Raw genomic sequence first — 16,633 nt, 5'->3', positions numbered from 1 at the left:
GTCTAAGTGCTCCTTTTATTGGCTTTGGGGTGAGGTGGGTCTAGGTTGTTGACGTGGGCCAGGGAGACTGCGGGGTCCTGGTTCCCGCTGCTTGCAGCCTGGCCCTCCGGAGGCATCTTCTGTGTTTCTTGGTGGCTGAGAGGCTGCTGTGTCCCTGACGTCTCGGGGCAGGTGGCGTGCGGTGTTGCCCACGTCGGAGGTGCGGTGGGCAAGAGAGCAGCCTAGGTTCCTCCGCCCAGGCTCTCGCGGAGTCTCCTCATCTGCTCCTTCAGCTTCTGGGTCTTGAGCACCAGGGCCTGGGCCTCCCAGGCCCCCTCCTGCCCTTCCTGCAGGGCCTGGGCCAGCTCCAGCTGCTGCTCCAGCAGCTCCTCCGCCTGGGCTAGCTCAGCAGGGAGCCCAGGACCCTGGGGGAGAGGTGTGGGGGGGAGCATCAGCCACGGCAGGGGGCTGGAGGCTGGAGGCTGAGGCTGTTGGTGTCAGAATTCTGCCTCCAGTTTTTGACACCATTCCTTTAAGGGTAGCTTCCTGTCTTGGGCATAGGCCTTTTGGGAAGCACGGGCTAGGGCAGATAGAGGTCACTGGCTCAGGGGCTGTGAGGACTGCCTGCCCCATCCCCCACCCCCCACCCCCCACCCCCCAGAAATCATTAACTTAATGAGGGGAAATGTCTGCTCAAGGACAGTGGACTGAGGTCTGGAGGGTGGGGGTGGGGAACACACTGGGGAGCTGAGAATTGGAACTAGGCAACAGACTCCAGGGGTCTGGGTTGGTATCTGCTCTAGGCCTGTAGTACAGGATGAGATTGGCGGACCCCCCCGCCCCCCAGCACAAATCTCCCCTCACACCTACTCTCCCTCTTGGTGCCACTTACCGGGTTGGCGGCCCTCATCTTCCCACTGCTGGTGGAGCTGGCCTGCTCCTTTGTGCTTGTCTTGGGGCTCTGGGAGCAGCATCTCTGCGAGCCGCCAGGGGCCAGCGGCCTGGAAGGCAGGAGGAGGCGACGGCTGCAACACCGCCAGAGCCAGGGCAGGACCATGGCGGGCGAGGCAGGGAGCTGTCAGCTGCCCAACTGCCACCAGAACTGGCTTCTGCCGGGCCTTGGCCTTCGTCTTGCTTCAGTGCCTGGCCCTGCCCCTGCACTCACCTCCCTCCCAGCCTGGCCCTAGAGAGACTCCTGTTCCTGATGTGACGATACTGCCAGCCTAGGCAGAGCTGGCTTTAGAGCACATGCCCAGCCCGTTTCCTTAGCTCTGGCTTCTTGTTCCTCTCCATTCCCTAAGGAAGAAAGTACAGTCCAACCTCAGTTCTCTGTCTTCCCTTCGGTTTTCAACCTGACAACCCTTTTATACTGATACTAGAGGCCCAGTGCACGAAATTCGTGCATGCGGGGGGGGGGGGGGGAGGGGGGAGGGATGTCCCTCAGCCCAGCCTGCACTCTCTCCAATTGGACATCCCTCTCACAATCCAGGACTGCTGGCTCCCAACTGCTTGCCCGCCTGCCTTCCTGATTGCCCCTAACCACTTCTGCCTGCCAGCCTAATCACCCCCTAACCACTCCCCTGCCAGCCTGATTGTGCCTAACTGCTCCCCTGACAGCCTATTTGCCCCTAACTGCCCTCCCCTGCAGGCCTGGTCACCCCTAACTGCCCTCCCCTGCAGGCCTGGTCCCCCTGCAACTGCTCTCCCCTGCTGGCCATCTTGTGTCCACATGGAGGCAGGATCTTTGACCACATGGGGGCAGCCATCTTGTGTGTTGGAATGACGGTCAATTTGCATATTACCCTTTTATTAGATAGGATAAAGGCCTGGGTGCATGGGTGGGGGCCAGCTGGTTTGCCCTGAAGGGTGTCCTGGGTCAGGGTGGGGGTTATCTTGGGGTGTAGGGCGGCCTGGGCAAGGGGCCTGTGGTGGTTTGCAGGCCGGCCACACACCCCAGTGACCCAAGCAGATTCCATAAATCCCTGGAATCTGGGATTTATCTTCTACAATTGAAACTTTGTAGCCTGGAGCAGAGCCAAGCCTTCTGCTCCCTCCGTGGCCACAGCCATTTCTGTTGGGATTTATTTATCTTCTATAATTGAAACATTGTAGCCTTAAGTGGAGGCCTGGGCCGGCAAGGGCAGGCGGAAAACTTGGCTTCCTCCATCGCCTGTGAAAACCCAAGCCTCCCTCCTGCTCTCTGTGGCCTCAGCCATCTTTGTTGGGTTTATTTGCATATTCACTCCTGATTGGCTGGTGTGGGCGTGGCTTGTGGGTATAGCAGAGGTATGGTCAATTTACATATTACTCTTTTATTAGATAGGACTAGAGGCCTGGTGCTTGGGATTCGTGCATGGGGGTGGGAGTCGGGGGAGGTGTCCCTCAGCGCAGCCTGCACCCTCTCCAATCTGGGACCCCTTGGGGGATGTCCAACTCAACCCGGGACTGCTTGCTCCTAATCGCTCACCTGCCTGCCAGCCTGATCACCCCCTAACTGCTCCGCTGCCAGCCCAATTGATGCCTAACTGCTCCCCTGCTGGCCTGATCGCCCCCCAACTGCCCTCCCCTGCTGGCCCAATGGCCCCCAATTGGCCTCCCCTGCCGGCCTGATAGCCCAAAACTGCCCTCTTGTGGTGGCCATATTGTGACGACGTGTGAAGGTGTCAGGCAACGCCACCTCGGCTTTTATTATATAGGATGTCCGCATGACAAAAATCTCAGGCCACAGAAAATACACCAGTGTGAGTCAGTTTACTGTGCTCACATCTCAGGACATTGTGCTGTGAATATTTACATATATTTTTTTGCGTATATTGCTGGCAAAATGGATGATTAGCACAATTTTAAAACAAAGAGGCCATCAAGAGTGCTAATGTTGCTAACATGTGAAAGAAACATCATAGGTGGTTTGGTTAGCTGGTGACAGCAAGTGAAAATGCCCCACGCCAAGTGGAAAGACACCCTGGACCAAGTGCTGAAAATGACTCTTGAGGCTTGTATAGGGGTGGATCGGTACATTTAAGAAGAGAAGTGTTTGGCCCTGACTGGTTTGGCTCAGTGGATAGAGCGTTGGCCTGTGGACTCAGGGGTCCCAGGTTTGATTCCGGTCAAGGGCATGTGCCTTGGTTGCGGGCGCATACCCAGTGGGGAGTGTGCCAGAGGCAGCTGATCAATGTTTCTCTCTCATCGATGTTTCTAGCTCTCTATCCCTCTCCCTTCCTCTCTGTAAAGAATCAATGAAATATATATATATATATATATATATATATATATATATATATATATATATGTATATATTTTTAAAAAAGAAGAGAAGTGTTGTTTATAGATTAGACAGCACATTTGGCATGCACTGTACATAAGAAAGATTAACATGGAATCATTTGGGGGTCTGGAATGAATTCATTTTACATTATTTCTAAAGGAAATGATTTTCAAACAGGTCGCTTCTTGAACAGCCTTCCGGAACGAATTACGTTGGAGAACTGAGGTTCCACTATGTCTGGTTTTGCGGAGAAGCTGGCTTGGAGGGTTTCATTCAGCACTCATGCATCCGGCAGGTGTCTGTGCTCCAGGCCCCACAGCTGGAGGGTTCAGACCCAGGTCTACTTGGCTTGAAAACTACTCATTGGCCTGGATCTAATCTTAATTTCCCCTTAAGTTCCCCTCCTCTTGCGTGCTCAGCATGGCCTGGCCTGTCCCTGTTGCATATAATGTTGTGGGGGTTTGCCTTTGGTAGGTCTCAGCACTGTGGTTACCACTTAAAAAAAAAGTTTGTATTGATTTCAGAGAGAGGAAGGGAGGGGGAGAGAGAGAAACATCAGTGATGAGAATCATTGATCGGCTGCCTACTGCATGCTCCCTACTGTGGATTGAGCCCACAACCCAGGCATGTGCCCTGATTGGGAATCAAACCGTGATCTGGTTCATAGGTTGACACTCAACCACTGAGCCACACCAGCTGGGTTACTAACACATTTTAAATATATTTCTGTGTTTACTGTTGGTCCCTCCTTGAGATTATAAGCTTTGTGGCCAAGGACAGGGACTTGATTTTCACAGCTGCATTTCCATTGCCCCCAAAGGGCCTGGTTGTTGATTTTAAAGCATCTGTTGAGTGAATGAATGAGTGAAGGCATCCTCAGACTGCCCCACCAACACAGACACTACACCCACAGGGACATACCCATGTACACACACTGACATACTGACACACATTCTCACACACGCACTGCTACACACCAATACACAGATACCATACCCATGGGGACACATACACACACACACTGACATTCTCACACACACATTCTCATACGCTCACACTAATACACATTCTCACACTGACACATATTCAGACACACACACACACACACATGCATAATTAAAGCTTACTTTTCATTGAACATTATGTTGTGAATGTTTCCCATGTCATTATGCATTATTATTTAAAATTTTTTCTCCAAATTATTGTGAAAAATTTCAAAGATACTTAAAGTTTGAAAGAAGAACACAATGGTCACCCAGGTTTAATCATTTTAATATTTTGCCATATTTTCTTTATGTAATTATTAGAGGTCCGGTGCACAAATTCATGCACCACTGGGGTCCCTCAGTCTGGCCTGTGGGATTGTGCCAAAACTGGCTTTCCAACATCCCCCGAGGGGTCCCGGATTGCGAGAGGGCGCAGGCCAGGCCGAGGTACCTCACCAGAGCTTGATCGGGGCTGGGGAGGGACGTGGATGTTGGCCAGCTCTGGAGGAACCGCTTTGGGAGGGCTCCAGGGTGTGTCCAGCCCATCTCACTCAGTCCGATAGGCTGGACCCCAGCAGCAAGCTAACCTACCGGTTGGAGTGTCTGCCCCCTGGTGGTCAGTGCACATCATAGTGAGTAGTTGAGCGGCCTTAGCATATCATTAGCATATTACCCTTTGGTTGAACAGACGACTAGGCACTTAGCATATTAGGTCTTTATTATATAAGATTTCTATAACCTTGGCTAAAATATTTGAAAATTGCCTGCCAACATCATGATCCTTACCCCTACACATTTCAGTATTTGTCTCTTGAAAAATAACCTTTTTTCTTCAAACACTATTATTTTTAAAAAAATATATTTTATTGATTTTTTACAGAGGGGAAAGGAGAGGGCTAGAGAGTTAGAAACATCGATGAGAGAGAAACATCAATCAGCTGCCTCCTGCACACCCCCTACTGGGGATCGAGCCTGCAACCAAGGTACATGCCCTTGACTGGAATCGAACCCAGGACCCTTGAGTCCACAGGTCGACACTCTATCCACTGAGCCACACCGGTCAGGGTGAACACTATTACTATTAGAGTGAAGAAGATAGTGTTGTGAAATTCCAGTGACATAGACTGTCTGTGTCATCCTGCAACGCCATTCGTTTGCAGCAGAGCGGCACTCAGGACCCCTTTCCGCTCAGGGTCCCAGCCCTCCTGGCAAGCTCTCCCGCCATCCCCTCATGGCAGCACCGCGGGGAACTGAAGAGTAGAGACACTTTCTCCCGCCCCCTATTTCTGTGACTTCACTCAGGCTTGGAAATAAATCCTCCTCTTTGGAAACGGCATCTCCCTGTGCACACAGTCTCCCACAGGGTGGGCAGGCACTGGGCTCCCCGACCTCTGGCCCCGCAGCAGGACGAGAGGAGCCCGGGCAGGGTCACGCCTGGTGCCCCAAGGTCAAATCTCCGACAGCAGATGCCACACTGACCTGTTGTGAGCACAGTCCCCCACCTCGGGGTTAAGAGAGGACCATGCACATCCGCTAAGACCCTCCGCCCCAGGCACTGCACCCCATAACCAGGGGTCAAGAAAGGCTCCACACACAGGAACTAAGATAACCACCCCAAACCTCATTCCCCTCGCCAGAGCCCAGTGAGAGCCCCAGCCCCCTGCTCCTCCCACCTCCCTCACACACCACCATCTGCCCTGAATCCACCAGGACTAACCTCATTCTGTCCTTTCCCCTGTTTGTCTGTCCCCAAACACCCTGCACGCTCCTCTCCACAGGCCCGCACACCTCTCCTCTGTCTTCTCTCCTGCCCCCTCACACTGCACCCCCAGACTTCTCAGCCCAGGATCAGCCAAACTTGCGCAGCCCTCCCCAGGAGGTCCCTGCACGCGCAGCCCTGACAGACCGGGCCTTCCTGAGGGCGCCCTTCCTCTGAGGTCCTCCCGTGGGGTCTCCTCTCCCTCTGACCTTGTGCCTCGGGGCTGTGGTGGGTGAGGTCCTTGCTCCTCAGCTGCTTTGACCCTCCCACCTCCCTAACACCCCCTAATCCAGTGATGGCGAACCTATGACACGCCTGTCAGCACTGACACGCGTAGCCATTTCTGATGACACGTGGCCGCTAAGGCGGCCGCATGCCGAGGATGAAACATTTGCGAAATAATGTTTTTTCCTCAAAGTGACACACTACCCAAGTTATGCTCAGTTTTTTGGCGAAGTTTGACACACCAAGCTCAAAAGGTTGCCCATCACTGCCCTAATCCATCGTCAGATTGGGGCCCCCACCCCCTCATTGCAGGTACCCCCATTCCTTTTAGCTCCCAGCTCGCTGTCACTCTCCCCAGAGTGCTCCCTCCTCGATCCTCGGTGCTTCCAGCACAATCAGAGGACGTCTAGGCCAGTCCGTGGAGCCTGTGGGCAGTGTCCTTACATGCAGAGTCTTGGGTGCTGCATTGCGGTTCAGGACCTTGGACAGGGAGACACTGGGTTAGTGGGCCGGCCCATCACCTCTGGAAACCCGGGAAGCAGAGCAGTTTCTCGGGCTGGAGTAGGAGATGCTGCAGCAGGAGAGATGAGGGGCAGGAGGTCAGAGAGGTTCCATGGGTGGGGGGGAGGGGGGAGGGTCGGTGCTGCAGGGGCCACGTTCCAGGGCCCAAGTCGTCCTCTAGGAGCTCAGGGGGGCTCCAGCTGACAGCCAGCAAGGAAACGGGGACCTCAGTCCTACTCCGCAGGAATCTGCATTCAGACAACCAAGTGGATGGGCTGGGCAGTGGGTGCCTCCAGAGCCCCGTGAGGAGCAGAGACCTGCCCACGCCTGGTTCTGGCCCCGGGAGGACAGGGGCTGTGCAGCCTACACGGCGGTGAGACAATGAAGGGCCGTGTGTAAAGCCACTCGGCTTGTGGTGATTGTACAACAGGGACAGACCACGCCCCGCGGAAAGAGGCTCTCAGCCTGCTGCTCAGCCTGAGCTTCTCTCCTCCATGACCTCCCGCTCGGCTCTCCCTGGGCCCCGCTCCCTTGTGGTCCCCTCGACCTTGTCATTGTCAACAGCCCGTCCTTCCACAGCGGCACTTCCCGCTCCCCATCAGCCCGCAGGGCAGGGCGGCCTAAGCTCTGGAAACTGGTGCGACTACTGGATCGGGTCTTGTAATGTGGCATCAGCAACCCATTCATCACAAATGTGCCTGCTTCCCAGGCCAGAGTCCATCATGTGCTACACCAACCCCAACAATCCTTTGACCCCACCAGGATCCCCATTTATTATCCTGCCACCCATTCTCTGCCCGCCTCCCTCGATGTCCTCCTATTCCTTAAATTCCATGGTGCACCATTTCCGTCCCTCCCTAGGCTCTCCCGTGCTTTTTCACCCGCTTGGAAAACTACACAGCCGGCGACTTCCCCCCTGCCTGGCCTGCTCCTGCCCCACGAGCTACAGGAGGCGGAGAACCACACAGCCACGCGACGCTGCCACGTTAACATCATGACCCAGACCACCGGGCGCCACACCGCTGCCCACAGTCATCCTGGCCCTGCACGGCTCCCTCAGCCTCCCCCATCCTCTGCTAGACATCCACCCTCCTTCCCCATCTCTTACTGCTGGTGCCCTTGTTTCCTGCTTCACTGACAAAACCAGGTACATTCGAAGACAATTATTACAGAAATCTCCAGCACCGCCAGCTGTCCACACTCCTAGCCCGAGCCAGTCCCTGCTGGCGCTCAGGCCTCATCCCTCTCGTATGCTTAGAGGTGTTGGTCCAGCAGTTCGTCCTCTTTGCTGTCCTTTATCATTACCTTTTGTTTGTTTGGTTAACCCTCACCTGAGGGTGTTTTCCCATTGATTTTTAGGGAGAGTGGAAGAGAGAGAGGAAAAGACAGAGAGAAGCATCAATGTGAGAGACACACCGATTGGTTGCCTCCTGCATAAGCCTGGACCAGGGTCTGGGCCGGGGAAGAGCCTGCAACCAAGTTATGTGCCCTTGACCAGAATCGAACCCGGGACCCTTTGGTCGGCAGGCTGATGCTCTATCCACCGAGACACACCGGCCAGGGCTATCGTTATTTTTTGTTCTCAACTATATGCATGTGGACACCATGAAAATGCACACCCCAGTCCTTAGGAGGAGGAAGCATAATTGACTGATGGTTCCAGCTGGGACCGTCTGAATTCTATTGCCATATTTGTGCGGAGGCCACACTTCGTTGGCTGATCTGGCCAGTGACTGAGAACAGCAGGGAAACTAAGGCAGGACCATTGCTCCTCTGAAGGTTGAGCTGGGCTCCAGGCTCCCTGAACGCTCCTTCCTCTGCCCTGGGTCTAGGACGCCTCCAGCCCAGCTTCCTCCTTTCTCTCCTCCATGCAGATGCAGACTTGCATTGAGATCTGATGGTTCCCCCAAGCTTTCTGGCTCCCTCCACATTTTCTCTTGCAGTGTTTTCTCTAATGATATCTGGCATATTTAACACTGTACTAGTGTCTGTTCTTCATACTAACACAGTGGTGTCAGGCGTGGTCCGATAACACAGGCCAAAGACGGGGATTTGGGCTTATTTCTCCCACTGCCTGCAGACCAAGAAGGTGTCGTCCAGGTTGGTAGGCGGGGCACATGACGGCAGCTGAACAGCTAGATGTCACTGGTGGTGAGCTGAGAAAATGTCTTGGTTCAGGGGAATGCTCTGGAAAGTGTGATGATAGAAGGGTTTGTCCATCACGAGAGTGAGGCAGGGGCAGGCCTGCAAAGACCGCAGAGTTGGCTGGCTACTGCGAGCTGTGAGGATGCCCTAGGAAGGATGATGAGAATCTGAAAACCGTTAACAAACCATCACTGGTGAGTGTGAGAGCCTGTGCAGCAGTTATAGAGAGGCCTTTATGGCATGCACAGGGCAGCAGGCAGAGTTGAATGGCAGCTGAATACATAATTCATCTAGCTCTCTAGATGTCTGGACACTCAGCCAAGTCAGGTCTGTCAGGTCAATGGTCGGCAAACTCATTAGTCAACAGAGCCAAATATCAACAGCACAATGATTGAAATTTCTTTTGAGAGCCAAATTTTTTAAACTTAAACTTCTTCTAACGCCACTTCTTCAAAATAGACTCGCCCAGGCTGTGGTATTTTGTGGAAGAGCCACACTCAAGGGGCCAAAGAGCCGCATGTGGCTCGAGAGCCGCAGTTTGCCGACCACGGCATCAGGTAAAAGTCAAGGCCTTAGATTCTGCAAATTGGAACAGGTGATTCTGATGGGTGCTTTCTGGACCTTCTGGACTTTTTGAGGAGGCTTGCCCTTCTCTAGGAATGCTTAGCTCTTCCACTCTGCAGGCAGATGCTGCAGCAGCCTCACCTCTATGGATAGGCCACTCACTAGCTGCCCCACCTTCTTTCCTTAGCCCAATAACGGGCCAACACCCCAGCATCATCCAGCAAGGGAGACATAGTAGGGTAAGTAAGGGGGAGGGGAGAGGCTTTACCTACAACTAATTGCAAGGACGTAGCCAGCATGTACATGTAGGAGCCCAAGGAACACTTCGAGGTTGGATTTTGAAAGGCCAGTATGCCAGGTAGAGAAGCAAAATTTGATTGGCTTTCTCAAGGCACGAGTTTATCCAGTACTGCAGGGTGTGAGGCTGGGGTGGCTCTATGCAGACTAGAAAAAACAATGTCCAGCTCTCAATAGAGTAGCCATGACTTAATTGCCCTGGTAGCTGGTCTCATGGTCTAATTAGCATATTACCCTTTTATTTATATAGATAGGATATGACATACTGCTAATGTTGGGGGCAATAGTGTAGACATGACTTAATTGCCCTGGTAGCTGGCAGAGAAGAGGACAGAGCCTGAGGGAAGCTTGCATATGAAGTGGGCCATTGGGTCATGCTCCACAAGAGGACCCAGAGGGCACCTTTTTCTCTAAAGGTATCAGGAATGTGCTGGTGTGAGGCACTGGCATCACCAGGAAGGTTGGTAGTGTTGTGCTTTGAAGGCCAGGGATGATGGTAGGAAAGTGGTCATAGAGTTGGGCTCGTTATTTGTGGGAAAGGTATGACCCTGACCCTGAAGAATTCAAGGCTGAGTGGTGGGTTGGTTTTGCCTATTAGCTCCATTAATCCCTAGAATTCGGGAGGCCGCAGTAAGTATAATAACTCTGGAGGAGTAGCCTCGAGAGCTTGACTTGCAGGCACTTGTGGAGGAGGCTTGTCAAGCATGGAGTCTCAAGGGCCCAAACCCTAGGAGAGTTGATGTTGAGGGATAGTCAACATGGTTGCTGCTTAACGTCTACGGTTTAAAAATCAAGAATTGAGGAAAAGGAGGCTGCAGATTGTTGCATCCATAAAATATCATGATTCCTTTCTCAGCTGCCAGAACTGAGCCAATTTTCATATTCAAAGTCCATTGATTGAAGAGATATTCATATCCCCAAGAGGAAGGAATTGGAGCACCATGAAATATATATTATGACAGTTTTCCCAGTCCTTGTGGGAAAGAGCTTAGCACCATTTACTCAGGTGACTGTACCCTGGAGAAAGAATAACCATAAACTTCAAGGCCAATAAGACATGTTTAAGTTGACATTGACATCCACAGCATCAACCAAGTCCCACTATTATAATGGGGGATTTTAGAGGTCAAGTAATAATGGAGTCCCAATCAAAGTCCAGCTCAAAAACGGACCATGTTTCAGAACCTCCTAGTACATAATTAGGTATACTAAATACCCCGAGTCATCTCTTCATTCCCTGAGTAGATAATTGCATTGATATACTTGGCAGTTTGAGCGACCTTCATACTGGGTCCCTGGTCTGTGGAGTAAGGACTCTAACAAATGGAAGGGCTTAGGGGAAGCTTTGAAACTGGCCTCACCCTGCTCAGCTCAGAAACAACAGTGTTTCAGGAGGTGGATCTTATGAAAACGAGACTCAACGTTGGAGACATAATGCAGGGTGGTGTTGGGTTTGCCTATTATCACCATTTCATTAAGCAATCTGTCTCTGTAGAATCCTGATGGATCCTAACAATGAGATCACTTTAGACTTAACCAAGCAGAGGCACCAATTATAGCTGCTGTGCTGGGTGTGTTATCACAGCTGGAGCAGATCGAGAAGGCCTAGGCATGCAGTGAGCAGCTTTACAGTTGGTGAATATATTCTTTTACATTCCAATTAGAAAAGTGGATGTGGGGTGATTATATCCATGTGGTACAAACCACAGTATTTATTTATAGTTTATCTGAGTGCCATTTAACTCTCCTTACTTCTAAAACACAGTCCTTGGAGATCGGTTCCACCTGAACATCAGATCATTACACTGACAACATCACATTGATTGAATTGGGTGAGCAAGAGGTGGAAAGTATGGTGGAGGCCCTGGTAAACAAAACACACTTGCCAGAACACCCTAATAAAAGAGTAATATGCAAATTGACCATCATTCTAACACACAAGATGGCTGCCCCCATGTGGTCAAAGATGGTTGCCCCCATGTGGACACAAGATGGCCTGCAGGGGAGGGCAGTTGGGAGGGACCAGGCCTGCAAGGGAGGACAGTTGGGGGCGATCAGGCCTGCAGGGGAGGGTAGTTGGGAGGGACCAGGCCTGCAGGGGAGGGCAGATGGGGGTTACCGGGCCAGCAGGGGAGGGTAGTTGGGAGGGACCAGGACTGCAGTGGAGGGCAGTTAGGGGTGACCAGGCTGGCAGGGGAGGGCAGTTAGGGGCAATCGGGCCAGCAGGGGAGCAGTTAGGCATTGATCAGGCTGACAGGGGAGTGGTTAGTGGGTGATCAGGGTGGCAGGCATAAGCAGTTAGGGGCAATTAGGCAGGCAGGCAGGAGAGCGGTTGGGAGCCAGCAGTCCTGGATTGTGAGAGGAATGTCCGACTGCCAGGTGGGATCGGGCCTAAATGGGCAGTCAGACATCCCTTGAGGGGTCCCATATTGGAGAGGGTTCAGGCTGGGCTGAGGGACAACCTCCGTCCCCCTCCACCCCGGGCACAAATTTTGTTCACCAGACCTCTAGTGGAATGTAAAGCTGGCAAAGATTCAGGGTGCAGGAGAGGAGTTTTGGAAGATGGCAGAGTAGGATATATCAGGAATCCTGTCTACACATCTAGACAGCAATTGTACTGGCAGAATTTGTCTGGTGTAACTTTTTAAAAATATATATTTTACTAGTGGCCTGGTGCACAAAATTCATGCACAGGGGGACGGGGGGTTCTCTCATCCCAGCCTGCATCCTCTCCAATCTGGGACCCCTGTGGGATCAGGCCTAAACCAGCAGTTGGACAACCCCCTCATAATCCCAGACTGCTGGCTCCTAACCGCTCACCTGCCTGCCTGCTTGATCGCCCCTAACCACTCTGCATGCTGGCCTGCTTGCCCCCAACTGCCCTCCCCACCAGCCTGATCACCCCCAACTGCCCTCCCCTCCTGGCCTGATCACCCCTAACCACCTCTGCCTCGGCCCCGACACCATGACTTTGTCCAGAAGGACGTCTGGAAAGTCTCATGGTCTAATTAGCATATTACCCTTTTATTTATATAGATAGGATATGACATACTGCCATAACTATAACATATCTACCAGTATTACTCTATGAGAATATGTACTTCATGCGATAGGAAGGCATCTAATACATTACATTGTATATGTTGTAAGTAGTAGGAAATACTGTATTCGTAGCAATAATATACATCCTGTGACTTCCCTTCCTGATCTGGGAATGGTTCCCCAGTTCTTTGAACGTTTCCTGGCCCCTAATGTATTTTTTTTTTTTGTCATTCAATTTAACTTTATTTACTGTTTATTGCACATGATTTGAGGTCTTTAATTTCTAACCACCAAAGATTCAAAGGATTATTTTTTCCATGAAATTTAACATTAACATTAGTGAATTCCTGTATTCATGTGTTTTTATTGTAAACATCTGCATTATTCACATTGTCATAGATCCTGAACTCATAAGCATGGACCATGCACAGGCTGGCAGCAAGCCAGGAAGCCACTCTGCAAGCAAACGGATACTCTGCATAAGGAGAAAAGTCATAGCACAACATTTAATGTCCAAACTGAGTCACCTCAGAATGTTATATATATTGAGTTCTTAATTCATATAGTACGGGGAACTCAACTGCTTGGTTGGTGACGGGGTTGACCTGGTTTCAGGAAGATTATTCCTGAAATAATTAAGAAAAGGGGGGCTCAATCTTTCTTCTTGGTTGCTTGCTCCTCCCCAGCACCTTCACCTTTCTTCTCATCCTCAGCTTCTCGGGCATCTTCTCCTTCACCTCCTTCTTCCTCCTTTGCATCCTCAAATTCTTCCTTGGCACCTTCTTCCTCTTACTTTCCTTCATCTTCCTCAGCCACTTCCTTCTACTTCTCCTCCTCTTCAGCTTCTCCTTCAGAAGGGGTTCATCCTTAGCTTCCTCGGCTTTTGCAGCCTCAATGGTCTCCTCCACCTCGATCTGCTCCTCCTGGACGTGGCTGCTGTATTAAGAAGGGAAGGAGTGAGCGGACATCAAGTAGGAGCTGGTATGTAAATCACCGTAGGCAGATCGGCCAAAGACCTGGGAACTCTAGGAGTAGCCACTGGCTATGCTTCCCACGCTGGTGAAACTGAGCCGGGTCTCCTCACCTTCCAAGAGTTTCCTGTAAGCTGCAATGTCAATGTCCAAAGCCATCTTCACATTGAGGAAGTCCTGGTATTCTTTTAAATATCGTGCCATTTCACTCTTTGTAGTTCTCAACTCATTTTCTAATTTGTTGTGTCCTGCGTAGCACTAACATCCGAGTTCTGCATATCCTCCAGCTCTTGCAGCTGCTTTCCCAGAGCTTCGTTCATGCCCCGGCATGCTTTGATCTCCAGGGTCTTGGCCTTGAGCAGGTGGCGGCTCTTGGACACCTCGTCCTTGGTGGCGCACCGCATAGGTGTTCTCGGCAGTGCTCTCAGTCAGCACGGTGAAGCAGCTCTTGTACCATTCTTCTGCATTCTGCATGTTCTTGGCAGCCAGCTTCTCGTACTGGGCGCGGATGTCCTTGAGCGTGGCAGAGTGGTCGGACTTGGAGAACATGTCCATCTCCACGGAGATCTGAGCATACTGGATCTGCACCTGCAGCTCGGTGATCTCCTCTTCATGCACCTTCTTCAGAAAGGCGATTTAGTCCATCAGGCTGTCGATGTGCTTTTCCAGCTCAGCACCGGTGAGAGCTGCCTCGTCTGCACCTTTGCACACCTCCATCAGCCAGCACTTTGCATCCTTATGGTTCAGCACCTCTTCTTGGTAGTGCGCCTGCAAGTTGCTCCCAGCCCTTTTGGAGCCCTGGTGCCCCCTAACTGCCTACTTCCCTCTCCTCGCCAGGGATGGGGCGCCATGGGGCGGGGCACAGGCATCCCATTTTCATTAAAATGTTCAATCCGGGGCTGCTCCACCGGTGTCCGCAGGCAGCCCCGGTGTCCTGGCCACCCCTGCATATCCAAGTCCCCGACTGCTGCCCGGACCCCCGCGGGCAATGTTAAGCGCTGTCCTTGCCACCTGCCCGGGTCCCTGATCGCGGCCTAGACCCTGTGGGTGATGTCAGGTGCTGCTGTGCCACCTGCCTGGGTCCCTGATCATGGCCTGGACCCGGCAGGTGGCGTCAGGCCCTGCCTGCCCCATCTTTGTTGGGTTAATTTGCATATCACTCCTGATTGGCTGTGGGTGTAGCAGAGGTACGGTCAATTAGCATCTTTCTCTTTTATTAGTGTAGATTGACTTTTAAAAATATATATTTTATTGCTTTTTTACAGAGAGGAAGGGAGAGGGAGAGTCAGAAACATCGATGAGAGAGAAACATCAATCAGCTGCCTCCTGCACACCCCCTACTGTGACCTGGCCCACACCATCCTGCCCACTGTACACATTCAATACATGCAGTTTTTTGTATATCAATGAAACCTCAATAAAGTTGTTTAAAAAAAGATTATATTTAGAAAAACACAGTTTTAAAAAACATTTGTAGTGTTGTTTTATTCGTCAAAATTTCCAGAACCAGGTTCTCTACCGGACAAGTAGAAACAGGAGATCGTACTCCTGTGGAAAGGCAACTACGACAGACGCGTGTACTCACAGAGCGGCTCCTTGGCCTCAGCAAATGCAGAGTCCGCTCTGGGCGGCGCAGCCCACCACGGGAAGGGACTCGTGTCCCCGCATTGTGAGATCTGTGTCTCCCTCCCCGGCTCTGCTAGCCGGCCCAGGCCCGAACCGGAACCGAGCGCTCGCCTGCTGTCTTCCACACTGTGTTGCTAGGCGAGGCCTGGACCGTCAGAAGGAAGTTCTGGTTGAGGTCCCGCTGTTTGTTGCCTTCAAACGTCACTGCTCCACAGACCACAAGGAGGACTGCGATGTGGCCGGGTGCGGACCGGCAGGAACCACATCCATGTGGAGCTCACTGGACGGCAGAATTTCAAGAACTCACTCAAGGACTCTAGTCCTCAAACAGCCTTTCTGTCCACACCAGGGTGGCCGCGCCCTGCAGAGGCGGGACAGCAAACGCCTCCGCTTGTCCCTGGTGGTGGAGGACACCGGCAGCCCTGCAGCCATCGTGCAGGTCCAAGTCCCTGCAGCCATCGCTGGGCTCCTGAGGAGGTCCGCCCAGGTGCTTCCCCGGGTCCAAGGCCTCAGCCCTCAGTCTGAGTCCCTCTCGGGGACCACAGCTCCAGGGAAAGTCGGACCCAGAGGTCATGGGCTGGCAGGACCCCCCTCCCCCCGCCTCCCAAAAAAACACGTTTTGAAAGTGGCCGACTGGTTGAGATCATGTTAGATTGACAAAGTTCTTGTAATTTTTATTTTATTTTTTAAAGTAAATGATTCACTCTAGTTTCTGATGAAATACAGTGTTCAAATATTAATGTGAGCAGTTCAACACTCAGTTATGTGTAACCTGTCTGCCAGAAGCCGTGCACAATGAACCGTACAGACCAACAGTAAAAGGTAAATGCCAATCTTGAACTCCTACATTACAAGCTAAACGGAAGTCCCACAGACCCTAGCACGCTCCTGGTCCTCTTGTGCGGAACGAGCTTAGGGAAGAACCAATGCGACCCTGTGCAGATTTTTGTGTGAAAGTAAGTTTTCAACTCCTTTGGGCAAAGAGCAAGGAGCACAACGGCTGGGTCGAATGGTACGAGTATGTTTCGTTTTGCAAGAAACCACTGTGCTGTCCTCGGGGTGGCTGCACCACGTGGCACCCCTCCCCCGCAGTGAGTGAGAGGCCTGCCGCCCGCCCCGCGGCCTCATGGGGCTCCACGTGTCAGTGTCTGGGTTTTCGCTGTTCTGATAAGGAAGCGGTGCTAGCTCCTTGTTGTTTTCTTTTTCTTTTATTTTTTTCCACACTTTTTTTTTTTAATTTCTTTATTGATTAAGGTGTCACATATTTGTCCTC

General features: G+C 51.9%; 1 protein-coding gene across 1 annotated transcript; it reads right to left on the bottom strand.

Moving 5' to 3' along the window:
- Positions 1–104: 104 nt before the first annotated feature.
- Positions 105–1,094, bottom strand: MCCD1 (mitochondrial coiled-coil domain 1). The gene is made up of 2 exons (XM_008157369.3): positions 872–1,094; positions 105–404 (listed from the first exon to the last, which is right to left on the bottom strand). Exons 1-2 carry the CDS (start codon positions 1,034–1,036, stop codon positions 222–224), a joined length of 348 nt encoding a protein of 115 aa, XP_008155591.2. The 5' UTR covers positions 1,037–1,094; the 3' UTR covers positions 105–221.
- Positions 1,095–16,633: the final 15,539 nt, after the last annotated feature.

Source organism: Eptesicus fuscus, chromosome 10 (genome assembly GCF_027574615.1).
Source record: "Eptesicus fuscus isolate TK198812 chromosome 10, DD_ASM_mEF_20220401, whole genome shotgun sequence".
In the NCBI taxonomy this organism is placed as follows: Eukaryota; Metazoa; Chordata; class Mammalia; order Chiroptera; family Vespertilionidae; genus Eptesicus; species Eptesicus fuscus.
The sequence above is the reverse complement of the archived record's forward strand: the minus strand, read 5'-3'. Positions and strand labels throughout refer to the sequence as shown.

Bases quoted from the DNA above. Each gene is read 5' to 3' on its own strand.
- MCCD1 (XM_008157369.3), bottom strand. From the start codon at position 1,036: ATGGTCCTGCCCTGGCTCTGGCGGTGTTGCAGCCGTCGCCTCCTCCTG. The intron at 405-871 runs GTAAGTGGCACC...CCTCTCCCCCAG, and splicing joins AGATGAGGGCCGCCAACCCG to GGTCCTGGGCTCCCTGCTGA.